We start from the raw sequence: 13,550 nt of genomic DNA, 5'->3' as shown, positions 1-13,550 counted from the left end.
AAGCACTTGACTGCTAACCAGAAAGAAGGCTGGTGGTTCAAACCCACCAGCCACTCTTCGGAAGGAAGGTTGGGCAATCTACTTCTGTAGAGATACCGCCTCAGAAACCCAAGGAGGGGTCGCTATGAGTCAGAAATGACTCAACAGCAGTGAGATTTTTTTTTTTAATATGCTGATATAAATAATCAATTAAATATATAGGTGGGAAAGAAGTGGCAGCTCTTTCTTGTAGATGTCCAGTTAACGAATGTAGAAGGAAAGAGGGAAAATTTAGAAATCACCATTAGGCAAACTCCACAGAAATAATTGGTGTAGAGAAGATCTACTGATAAATGCTAAAATTAATGGGCAAAACTTTGAGAGAAATAGGATTTCCAAAATCTTAAAGTCTTGTCCCCAAGATATTTGCTACCTGCAGGGGGAAAGAGATAACTTTACAGAGGAAAAGTTGGATAGAAACTACCTTACCTAAGGGATCAAGACCAACATCTCTAGCAATAAGATAAACTGACATCCTATATCCCATGATATAATACAGTAAAAAGGACATATCATTTCTAGATTGTGTATAACCCCAGCCCAATCATGTGAAGACACCAGACAAATTAAGGACATTTGGCAAAATAATATCCAATAATTTTCAGAGGTGTCAAAGCCGGGAAAGAGTGAACAACTGTTACAGACTGCAGGAGACAAAGTGAAGTAACAATCAATGCAGGTGAGATTCTGAATTGGATCCTGGAATCAAAAAAGGATACTAGTTGGAGAAACTGGTAAAATTCAAGTAAAATCTTTAGCTTAGAAGCATTGTGCCAATGTTAATTTCTGGGTTCTAATAATTGTACTGTGGTTATGTAAAGGGTTAGAAGTTCCTGGATGGTCCAAATGGTTAACTGCACTCAGCTTCTAACTGAAAGGCTGGAAGTTAGAGTCCACCTAGAGATGCCTCGGAAGACAAGCCTAGAGATCTATGTCTGAAAAATCAGCCACTGAACATCCTAGAGTACAGTTCTACTGTGACACACATGGGGTCACCAAGAGTTGGAATCAACACAACAGTGACTGTTTTATGAAAGGTATCAATGTTGGTAGAGTCTAGGGGAGGAATATATGGAAACTCTGAATCATTTTCACAACTTTTCTGTATATCTAAAAGTAATTTTTTAAAAAAAGACTTTATAAGAGAGAAAGAAGTCCACCATCACCAACCCTTATCATATGCCAGGCATTCTGCTAAACATTTTACACAGATCTCAATCAGCCCTCACTTCATCTTCAGGGGTGTGGATTCAATCTTCCTGCTTGAACTTCAAATTTCCCATTGTTTAGAGGATGGATCTGAAGCACAGATTGGTTAGGGCTTGCCCAAGTTCACACAGCTACTAAGCAGAGCTAGACCTTGAACCCTGGCTATCTAGCTCCAAGGCCGCCTTCTAGCCTAACCAGTGAGCTACCTAGACCTCCTCCCCTCCTCGGTCACCTATAAGTGGGCTGTTAGGAGTGGAAGTTTGCTTTGGCTGAATGGTAGCTAGTGTGCACACCACCACCCCGGCTTCCTTCCCGAGTTCCTGTCGTGCTGGGAAAATGGGTGGGTGCAAAGAACAACCTGAACTGGCGCCTCTTCCTGGGCTTAATATTGACAATTTGCAGAATCATCAGTGGGCCTCCTTTCATGTAGAGTCTTTAGAAGTGGAAAACAAAGCACATTGAAACAGCTTGTTTTTTCAAGGCCTGGCTCCCAGGCTGGGAAGGCCTGGGTCCAGATGGGTGATGCCACTGTTTCTCCCCCTTCAGGGCTACACTTCTAACAGGGCTTGTCATTCATCCCACCAGTCAGGGGGCCTGCTCTGAGCCAGCCTTGGGCTGGGCACTGGGTTCACCAGGGCCTGGACAGACCCAAGCTCTGCACTAGCCCATAATACTGGGAGGATACAAGGGCACAGGTAACCACAAGGTGCCAACACTGAGGATGGACTCCCAGTATGGGGACAGGGTAGCATCATTACAGAGTCAGAAGATCAAGGACCTTTGAGCTGAGATCCAAAAGACCTCAAAATTTAAATGAAAATTTTAAAGAAAATTATGACTAAGAGGAAACGTCCTAGAAAGAAAAGAGCCCTTCATGTTTGAGCTCTGGTAGTGTAGTGCCTAAGGCATTTGACTGCTTACCAAAAGCCTTGTGGTACAAACCCACCAGCCACTCCTCAGAAGGAAGCTTGGGCAATCTACTTCCGTAGAGATGCTGCCTTGGAAACCCAAGGTGGGGTCGCTATGGCTTGAATGGACTAGATGGCAGCGAGTTTGGTTTTTGGTTTATGTTTGAGTAACAGAAAGGAGGTCAGTTAGGGGTACATAGTAGCATGGCAAAGCTTAGCAACCCCCTGGGGCCTGCTAAGTTCCATGGCCTCAACCAAAGTGGCTTTTATATTCTTATCAACTATGGTAGTTAAGGTTGTATGTCAACTTGGCTGGGCCTGGTTGAGGGCTAGGCAGCTGTATGTAGTATTCCTCATGATGAGACTGGGAATCACCTCCATGGTGGAATCTACAGCAAGCAGCTGGGTAGGTGTCTTAGGGATGTGGTCTGCTTCCCATATATAAGGAGAAGCCTTGGGAACAGTCTCTACCTTATGGCACGCTTGAATCCTGTATGTAGCCATGTCATTGTTCAGCAGCCTACTGTGCTCTGCCAATCTTAGGACTTTTAATGGACTTTAATTAACAACATGGTGTAGTGCCTAAGGCATTTGACTGCTAATCAGAAGGCTGGTGGTTCAAACCCACCAGCCACTCCTTGGACTGAAGGTTGGGCAATCTACTTCAGTAGAGATACTGCCTCAGAAACCCAAGGAGGGATCTCTATGAGCCCTGCCATGTTGTTTGGTAACACTGAGACTGTGACTTTTTACTTGTCAACTTTGGGCTTGTCAGCCTCAGCAGTTAGCAGCTGCCTGAGTGAAGAAAAGCCTCTAGCTTTAGTGGGCCAGGAATAAGAGGCAGAGCTGAAGCCCAAGGTCAAGGGGCTTTCACCCAGTCCCTAGAGCCTGGCACTTTGAACTCGGACTTCACTGCAAGAGAAGAAACTTCTGTTTGTTCAAGACATCACATTTGTGGTATACTTCGGTCAGAGTGGCACTAGGTAACCAGCACACCAACTGATTTCATATATGGATGGCATTGGTTTTAGTAGCTGGTCAAGAAGCTTGCATTTTTGTGGGCAGAGTCCAAAGGTCATTACATAATACAAAGACTCTAAAGTCTTGTCACTGTGTTTACTTTTTAAATTGCAGAAGATCATGTACAAGTCAGAGCTATTAATAACATGTTCTAAATTTACGCAGCATCTTTGTTTCTACAAAGACCACAAATTGTCCAACAGTCTTGGTCATTTGCATTTAGAACATTCCTGAGCCAAAGGACTAAAAAACAAACAGCTTCGGTGACCCTCATGGATCAATGTAGGGCCTTGGCCAGCTCACACTGCTCACTGCTAAGCCAGCACAGCGTATTTGTGAAACCAACAGTGCTCCTAACTCATGGTCCAGGCAGCATTAGCTAAGAGAGGAAGTACTGTCATGCACACTCACAAAGGTTGCCTGGTGACAGAGAGGGTACAATTATGGAGACAGCAATCATGGAGCCTCCCAGGTGGGAGCCAGGGGATGTGTGGACCACCTCTAGTGTAACTGATTGAACTGCAAATCATTCTGAAATGTTAATGCCAACACAAAGAAATTAAAGGAAAACTTTAGTTGTTTCCTTTGGATAATATAATGTTAGTTCTCAGTGGTAAAGAAAGGCTGGTGGTTCAAGCCACCAGAAGCACCAAGGAATAAACCAAAAAACCAAAACCAAACTCACTACTGTCAAGTGGAGTCCAACTCATAACAATCCCTCCTTGGGTTTTCAAGGCAGTATCTCTACAGAAGTAGATTGCCCAATCTTCCTTCTGAGGAGTTGCTGGTAGGTTTGAACCACCAGCCTTCTGGTTAGCAGTCAAATCCCTTAGGCACTATGCTACCAGAGCTCCCCCATGGAATAAAAGTTGTGAAGATTACAGCAAAGAAAACCCTATGAGCAATTCCACTCTGAAACATAAGTCAGAATCGACTTGGTGGCACAAGACAACAGCAACAAAGTTCTCAGTGTTACGTAGCTTGACCAGCAACTAAGTCTGTTCAGGGATCTTTCTGTGCTCCAGATGCAAGGAGATCTACTGGAACCAGGTGGTTCCAACACCAGACAAGAGTGAAGATGCAAGAGATAAGGCAACAGCCACTGCTTTAAGGTGTTGTTGGTAAGGGGTAGGGACACTCTAAGGAGCTGGCTTAGAGAGCAATGGTTTCTACCACTTCCTCTCAATGGTGATTCTCCACCCATCAGAAGCAATTGTAGAATTTGTGAGAATACAGCATACCCCACCTCCTGCTAAGTCTGAACTGAGGTAGCAGTATGGGTAGACATCAGTGTTTTTACAAAGCTCTCTGAGTGATTCTCCTGTGGTCCCCTCATACCTAGCATCCACCTGGCCACTGATGGTAGTGATGGTATCCTCTCAGGTCACCATCGTTTATAGTGTAAAGGTATTTGTGGAGGGAGGGTCAGCATCCAGGTCCCCCCTGAGACAGAGCATTTGTGCTGCCACAGTGCCTGCTCATGAAGGGTGCAAAGGATGCTCATAGCACCAGGAGATAAGAGCCCCATTGTTGGGATGCCACCTGAAACAATCATGTCCTTTTCTCCCATTCTTTCTGGACTGAATCTAAAGGCAACATCTGGGTCTCAAAGTCCAACTTGCTTCCCTCAGGGCAATGTGGCTACAGCCATGTATGGACAGGGTCAGCACCAGGCCAAAATCTCAGTCAAGCTCAGCAAGGCCCTCCAACTCATGGACCACAGTCTCCTCTTCCAGGAAGTAAAGGGTCATGCTAGAAGAATTTAGGACTCCTTTCAGTCTTAAAACACAAAGCTGGATTAAAACTTAGAATTGCTGTCATTGTTAACTGCTGTTGAGTTGGTCCCTGACTCATGCACACCCCATGTGTTACAGAAGAGAACTGATCTATAGGGTGCATTTTTGGCTGTAACCTCTACAGAAGCAAATCACCAGGCCTTTTGTTCTTTGGAGCCACTGGGTGGCCTGAACTGCCAGTCTTTTGGTTAGCAGCCAATAGCAAACCCTTATGCCACTCACCAAACCCAAAACTCACTGCCATCAAGTTGAATCCAACTCATAGCGACCCTCATTGGGTTTCTGAGGCTGTAAATCTTTACAGAAGTAGATCATCCAATCTTCCTTCCACAGAGTGGCTGGGGGATTTGAACCACTGACCTTCTAGGCAGCCACCAAATGTGTTACTGTCTCCATTGTTGTTGTTGTTGTTGTTGTTATGTGCCATCGAGTAGGACCCGACTCATAGTGACCCCTCCTTGGGTTTCCGAGGTAGTATCACTACGGAAGTAGATTGCCCAACCTTCCTTCTGAGGAGTGGCTGGTGGGTTTGAACCAACAGCCTTCTGGTTAGCAGTCAAGTGCCTTAGGCACTATGCTACCAGACCTCCCTACTGTCTCCATTGTTGTTGTTGTTGTTGTTGTTGTTGTCTCCATTAGAAAAAAAAAAAATTCCACCTTTCACGGAAGTTACTGGTTATGAACAAGTATTTACCACTATCTCCCATTCCCCACCACCCCTCTGTCAGTTATACTGTGGTGGTTTGCATGCTGCTATGATGCTGGAAGCTATGGCACCAGTATTTCAAATACCAGCAGGGTTACCATGGACAGCAGAGCTTCCAGACTAAGACAGATTAGGAAGAAAGGCCTAGAAATCTCCTTCTGCAAATTAACCAATGAAAACTTTATGAATTTATCCCTGACCATGAAGCCCGGCCTTTTCCCACTGTTGTTAAAAGGTTTTCATTCGGAACCTTCAAATACTGTTCTGTGTTCTCAGCTCATTTGACCAAAGGCAAATGCCACAGCAGGGGATTCTTCCTTTCTCTCTCAACACCCCAGGCATACCAGTGATCTGAAAATATTATATGCAAGGTGACTATATCTTCTGAACCCAATCAGGAAATGAAGCAGGATCATTTCCCAATTTACAAGCTGTAGGGCCACCATGGAATCCCTGAGTGGTGCAAACAGCTAAATGCTCCACACTAACCAAAAGACTTGCACTTTGAGTCCCTCCAGAGTCACCTCTGAAGAAAGGCCTAATAATCTGCTTTGGAAAGGTCACAGCCTTGAAAACCCTATGGAGCAGAGTTCTACTCTGACACATACAAGGTCACCACGAGTCTGAATCAACTAGAAGGTGGCTGGGGTTTGGGGGTTTAGGGCCACCATCTCTGAGCGTTAGATGCAATGAGAGGTCCCTGTGTTAAAAGTGGAAGGATCCTACACACCATTCACCTGATACTCATTCTCTCACACTGGTTCACACAACCAGCCGACAGTGGACTCAACATCAGAACCCACATCCGTGACACCAAGTGACTCAGGGGTCAGTGACAGTACCTGTGAAAAAACAAAAATCTGTGTTTGCTCACGTGTATGAGGACACATGGCTTTAGGGCTCCCACAAGAGATGGACAGGTTCCCCTGGGAGGAAATGTCTGGCTCAGGACATCCGGAACACATATTCTAGGCACCAGGACGGAAGTCGGTCTACTGACCTTGAAGCCTCTTGTAATCTCAAGGTACGGTTATTTGTTCAAAAGTTCAGAACAAGGGTTTTTGAATTGTTGATTTGAAGCTAATTTATACTCGAAGCTATGCTAGTTTCTTCATCACACACACACACACACACATCCTGCCTTAGATCACAGCCAACCAATCTCTCAAAACTGATGGCAGCACATGTGTGTGTCAGTGTCATGAGACAAAGTCCAGGCAGAAGACCCACTGGGGGAGATTTTGAACACTAGTGGACCAGACACATAGCATTTGCTATTTCCAAAGCAAGAACATGTATACCTCAAAACACAGAGAAGGAGCCAAGGCTAGGAGATGCTTCCCCAAACTCACCAGTTCTTAATCCCTCCTGTGGAGTACCTAAAAATAGTAGATCCCAAGAACTTATTAAAGCAAGATGTCTTAAAAGTAAAAATAAGACACCAAGTAATTGTGAGTGGAAGAAGCATAAGCACAGTAGTGTGAGGCAAGAGAGCTAAGGATTAAGCAAGCCCCTGTGCTTTGAGGTCAAACAGCACCAGGAGTCAAATCACAGCTCTGTTACTCACAGGTTGTGTGACCTTGCGTAGGTTGCTTAACCTCACTTGGCCTCAGTTTCCTCACCTGTAAAATGGTGCCAACAACTATGTCCCTGGAGTTGTGAAGATACAAAGAGATGATATAGAGACCTAAAGCTCCAAATACAACCTCTACTAACACAAGTTCACTACTTTTATATGTCAGAGAATGCAAATCTTTCTAGAATAAATTTCTGGTGATGTCCAGCTCCACAGTGATAGAAGCTTATTTCGGTTATAGTTACTCATCAGCTGCATAATCAAGTTAAGTTCTGGGTGTCAGAAGCCATGTGGGACTCAGGAAAGGCAGGTATGAGCTGGGACAGGGACTGGTCCCTCTGCCAAGTCTCTCAAACCACTCCTTTCCCCTTGGTGGAGCTGGGGACCTGGTCACTAAGGCTTGGTGAATAAATTCGAACCCCCCCCCCCAGGGTCTTCCAGGTCTTTCTCCTAACTTTCAGAGATGCTTTGTTAAGGGCGAGGCTGAATTCGAATTCTGTCAAAGGCTGGTGAGTCAGGACTCCAGGGAAGAGCTCTACCCTTACGCCGGCACCAGGCCATCAGCGCGCTTCGAACCCGAGAACTCTGAGGCTCTCGCAGAAACTCACCCCTTTCCTTTTGGCCTCCTCGTTCAGAGCCATCACCCAGGCTGTTTGCCACTGGCTCCGCCAGCTGTTCAACTTCAGGATCCAGGTCAGCAGGGCGTCGGTCTCCTGGTGCTGACCCTCGCGAGGCTCTTCTGTGTGCCACAGGGACGGGGGTCGCGCCCTGGCCAGCGCCCACTGCGCCAGGTACAGGCCCACCGTGCCCAGGGCCGCGACGAAGAGCGATACCAGGACAAGCCATTGGACCTCACTGAGCCACGAACCCAGCCAGGACATAGTGCTGGCGCATACCCAGCCGCCTCGCCTCAGCTCCTCGACGCAGCCCGGGTCCAGGGCGTAGCGCCCGCGGGCGACGAGCTCAGGACATTAGTCCGCCGGCCGGCTGGGCGGCGAACTGGGAGGGCGGGTCGGGGGCGCGGCGGTAGAGAGAGGCGGGAGAGGAGGAGCCGGGTTCCAGGGCTGCTCCGGGAGAGGCAGGACCCAGGCGCGGAGGCCAAGAGGAAATGCCCGGCCTGCGCACAATGGCCACAGCCCGAGATCGCGTCCCCTTCAATCACACCTGGAAAATGGAGAAGCAGAAGCAGACTCCGCAGTAGGCGCCTGCTACTCAGGCGTCTGGGAAGTTCCTGGGCCGCAGTCAGGGTGCATTTCCTCCACCGCGCGCTGCCCGGGGCGTCCCGCCCTCGAACCAGCAGCGGCTCGGAGGAGGCCCAACCTGGGGCGGGGCGGTGGGAGGAGAGGAGGAGGGGAAGGGAGTAATGCCGGGGGGCGGGGCCGGCCGGCCAGGGGCAAGGGCGGGGGCGGGGCCGAGCCGTCGGTGGCCTCCTGGCGCTCCGGCCCTCCGGGCCCGGCCCGCCCCTCCCACCTCCTTAAAGGCCCCGCCCGGGTGGGCCCTGTCCCCACCCCCGCTGCGGCCCCTGGCCGAGGGCAGCTAGGTACTTACTGGCTTTGAACACCCAGCGAGGCTTCCTCCAGCGCTGACCTGCCTGCCTCTGGCGTGAAGACGCGACCGCCACCACGCGCGGGACTTTCCAATTAATCAGCAGAGTGAAGCGGCCCCTGGGGGGTTGGCTCGTTGCGGCTCGTGTGTGTGTGTGTGTGTGTGTGTGTGTGTGTCTACGCGGACCATTTGGAGGGTGATTTCTAGGAAAGCCGTCTGCCCACCAGCAGGACAATGCCTTGTTTTAGGCACTTTGGAATGTCCCTAGAAGTCCTCCACTCGCACCCTAAAGGGGAGAGAAATCCCCGTATTTGTGGAGCTCCGTTTGGAGCCTTGTCTTATGGGCTACCCTGCCAATGTTCAAGGAGGAGCTCAGCAAAATGCCCGCAGGCCCCACCTTCTTTGTGCAGTTGTGTTATTAAGCAGAATCTATGTGTTTGTGGGGATCTCTGGTGGCATAGCATTTGACTGCTAATAAGAAGACTGGTGGTTCAAATCCACCAGCCACTCCTCAGAAGGAAGATTGGGCAATCCACTTCTGTAGTGATACTGCCTCAGAAACCCAAGGACCGGTCGCTATGAGTCTGATCCGACTCCACCGCAATGAGTTTGGTTTGGTTTTGGTATGCGTTTGTGAGTGAGACACATCCCCTGCACCCTTTCTCTTGCGGGACCAACCCCCATGCATAAGAAGTGCCAAGGAAACATATAAAGTCTGAGATTTCTCCATGGTATCCCTATGCAAAGCCTAAACCGTAAAATAGCAATTGGCATGTATTTTCTGTGGCTCTTAAAGGGATTTGACCTTAAGATAGACCTAATCTTTGCCTTCTTTTACCTGGAGGCGCCTACTAAGGAGGGAAGTCTGGTTAGTAATGTTGGTGAGACTCCAGCTTCTCCCTAGCAGCAGAAGGTGAGGCTCCTCCCCAGCTCTACTTCCTGGACAGCACTGGGACATGAAGGTCTCCTTAGGACTCCACTGGGGCGGTGGGGGGCGGTTTCCTCAAGGAGATAGGCTTATTTGGTAGTTCTTTTTATAAAGATACAAAAAGAACAATTTCCCCAACCCATAGGGAGAAGAGCCTGTGAGCTGAATGGAGAGCTCTTGAATAAATAAAGGGTAAGAACCGACCAAAACCAAACCCGTTGCCATCAAGTCTGTTTTGCCTCATAGTGACCCCATGCATTTCAGGGTAGAACTAACTGCTCCATCGTTTTCTTAGCTATAATCTTTATGAAAACAGGTCTTTCTGAAACCCTTTCTTACTTATTTGGAGGAAAGGTCTAATTATTTCCTGCTCTGGAGCCAGAACTATGGAGTTGAACAATTCAAGTCCTGCTGATCCCCTTGAAGGAAGAACTGGGAGGAGAACTCAGCAGCTCCGTGTCTCCCTGTTTCGTGGTAAATGTGCACACATGAATGTGCACTCACCCACAGCTATGTCATAGGTGATGACATGGCTGTCTTGTGACACCAGTGGAACTTGTACCCTTCCTCCACAGACACAGCTTGGAATCATGTGCACACCACTGGTTTATTTAGAGGTTGTCACAGACAATAAACTAACCACCATTCCTAGCTTGAAATTAGTCATGCTTGTCTGAGTTTTTACAATAGGAATGTAAACATACAGATATTGAATTACTCTGTGCAGAAGCAAATGGAGAGAAAATAAAGAATAACATGGGCTTATGGTGGTAATGCAATTGGCTAAAACATGAAATAGGAGCTGTCTTGTAAATCTATGAAAAACACCAGGCACCCTGTGTTTCTGCTCCCTGCCCCACCCCATCAATCCAAGGTTTGGAGGACACTGCACAGCATGGTCCCTGTTTGAGTAGGTGGTGACGAATGATCACTCTACTTAAAATTTGTCTTTCCATAATGTCGAGTTTATTAATACATAAGAATATCAACACACAAAGGGTGGCTGCCTCCACACATGAAGGACTTACACAAGCAAGAGTAGATAAACAGAGTTAGTACTTATCAACCAGTGTCAGGGATGAGTTTGTGGATAACCCCAGTGTCTACAATTCTTGTGATGGGGCCCGTAGTGACACCTTCTTCAATTTGGTTGTGGCAATATTGGTGTTTGCTCTATTGGACTTCATAAGGGGAGTTAGGAATAGTGCCACACGGGGAGTGCATGGGCTTAGATTGCAAGTGAGGGCTTTTCCAATGACAGGCATCCTGCTTGGCTTGAAACACTGTCTGGACAGAAGAGACCCAGTGGGGCTGACACAGGGTATCCCGGATGAGCTGCCACTGCAATCGATCCCCAGCACCGGAGATTCCCAGAATGTGCCTGCTACTACCCATGTTGGCCACCAACAACCATTACCTTAACTTTAGTGACACTTTGGGTGCTCCTAGCAGATAGAGTACCACACCATGAATGTGTGGGCTTAGAGGAAGATCACTCTCAAGACTGCCCACCTCGAAATGGAGTCTTCTCCACCAGACCTACGCACTGTTCTCTGAGATAGTGAGAGACTGCATATACCTTACCCTCTCCACTGGGGGAGTCAGACTCTTGCTTGGGCTATGGTTCTGGTATTGCTCCCAGCAATGAACTGCTGTTCTGCTGGTCCTTATACACACCATAATCAGTATTTTCTCATCTTGTCTTTCTGTACCATACTTGTTCTGTCTTTTCTGTTAGCTTATCCACACCCTTGATTACTTCTTTTCTTTTTTTTTTAATTTTTCCAGTGTTTCCTCCCCTCCCCTCCCACTCCTCATAACCAACAAAGAAAGTTTCCTTCCATATGCAAACCTTTCCTTAACTTTATAATGTGAACTAATACAATATTTGTCTTTCTGTGATTGACTTATTTCACTCAGGATAATGTCCTCCAAGTTCACCTACATTATGTGGTGTTTTGCAGATTCTACATTATTCTTTAGTGTTGCATAGTACTCCATTGTGTGTATGTACCATAGTTTGGTTATCCATTATTCTGTTGCTGGGCACCTAGGTTGTTTCCATCTTTTTGCTATTGTAAATACTGCTGCGTTGAACATAGGTGTGCATATATCTGTTCTTGTCCCGGCTCTCCCTTCCTTAGGGTATATACCTAGTAATGGGATTGCTGGATCAAATGGTATTTTTAATTCCAACTTTTTAAAGAAATGCCATACTGTTTTTCAGAGTGTTTGTATCATTTTACAGTCCCACCAGCAGTGTATGAGAGTCACAATCTCCACATCCTCACCAGCATTTGTTGTTTTCTGTCTTGTTGAACTTTGCTATTAGTGCTGGGGCCAGATAGTATCTCATTATTGTTTTGCTTTACATCTCTCTAATGGCTAATGATTGTGAACATTTCTTCATGTGTTTGTTGGTGGCCTTAAGATCCTCTTTGGTGAAGTGTCTATTCATGTCTTCTGCCCATTTTTGAATTGGATTGTTTGTCTTTTTGTTATTGAGGTGTTGGAGTTTTGTATAAATTTTAGAGATAAGTCCCTTGTCAGATATGTCATTACTGAATATTTTTCCTAATCTGTAGGTTCTCTTTTCACTCTTTTGAAGAAGCCTTTGGAAGCACATAACAATTTAATTTTTAGAAGGTCCCATTCATCTAGTTTATCTTCTGCAGTTTGTGCATTTTGGGTTATGCTTGACAGTCTATTTATGCCATTAATTGTTGTTATTTGCCATCAAGTCGGACCTGACTCACAGCAACCCCTCCTTGGGTTTCCAAGGCAGTATCACTATGGAAGTAGATTGCCCCATCTTCCTTCCGAGGAGTGGCTGATGGGTTTGAACCACCAGCCTTCTGGTTAGCAGTCAAGTGCTTTAGGCACTGTGCCACCAGAGCTCCTATGCCATTAATTAGGGCCCCTAAATTTGGCCCTAGTTTATCCCCTGAGGAACTTTATAGTTTTAGGTTTCACATTTAAGTTTTTGATCCATCTGGAGTTTGTTTTTGTGTATGATGTGAGGTATGGATCTCATTTCATTTTACTGCTAATGGATATTCAGTTTTGCCAGCACCATTTGTTAAAGAGACCATCCCTTCCCCATGTAATGGATTTCAGCCCTTTGTCAAAAATCAGCTGACCATAGGTTGATGGGTCTGTTTCTGGGTTCTCGATTCTGTTTCACTGGTGTATGTGTCTGACATTGTACCAATACCAGGCTATTTTGACTACTGTGGCTATATAGTAGGTTTGGAGATCTGGGAGTGTGAGACGGCCTATTTTGTTTTTCTTCAGTAGTGCTCTGCTTATCGGAGGTCTCTTTCCTTTCTTTCTTTTCTTTTTTTTTTTAATTGTGATTTGGGTGAAGATTTACAGAGCAAATTCACTTTTCATATAGCAGTTCCGAGGTCTCTCTACTTTCCATATAAAATTAGTGATTGGTTTTTCCATAATCTTAAAGAATGTTGATGGGATCTGGATTGGGATTGCATTGAATGTACAGATTGCTTTGTGTAGAAATGACATTTTCACAATGTTCGATCTTCTATCCTTGAACATGGTATGTTCTTCCATTTATGTAGATCTCTTATGGTTTCTTGAAGTAGTCTTTTATAGTTTTCTTTGTACAGGTCTTTTGTGTTGCTATGATATTTACTCCCAAGGTTATTTATTTATTTATTTATTTTGGTTGCTATTATTTGTAGCCCCAGGGTTACAGGTGAGGAGAGACAACTCAGGGACGCCCAGAGTAGCAGGCCAGAAGAGCAGGAGAAAGGGGATAAAAGCCTTGAACCTGGACAGAAGAGCAGTCAGCCCCAGGGAT

At 46.3% G+C, this 13,550-nt stretch overlaps 1 protein-coding gene across 1 annotated transcript in view; it reads right to left on the bottom strand.

Moving 5' to 3' along the window:
• Positions 1–8,135, bottom strand: part of C2CD2 (C2 calcium dependent domain containing 2) — a 119,335-nt gene extending 111,200 nt beyond the window's left edge. Inside the window, exon 1 of the mRNA XM_007947315.1 lies at positions 7,863–8,135. Coding sequence (XP_007945506.1) covers positions 7,863–8,135 — 273 coding nt within the window. The remainder of the gene's footprint in view (positions 1–7,862) is intronic.
• Positions 8,136–13,550: the final 5,415 nt, after the last annotated feature.

This window comes from Orycteropus afer, unplaced genomic scaffold (assembly GCF_000298275.1).
Source record: "Orycteropus afer afer isolate SDZICR_OR568_19922 unplaced genomic scaffold, OryAfe1.0 scaffold00179, whole genome shotgun sequence".
NCBI classification, from domain to species: Eukaryota; Metazoa; Chordata; class Mammalia; order Tubulidentata; family Orycteropodidae; genus Orycteropus; species Orycteropus afer.
The sequence above is the reverse complement of the archived record's forward strand: the minus strand, read 5'-3'. Positions and strand labels throughout refer to the sequence as shown.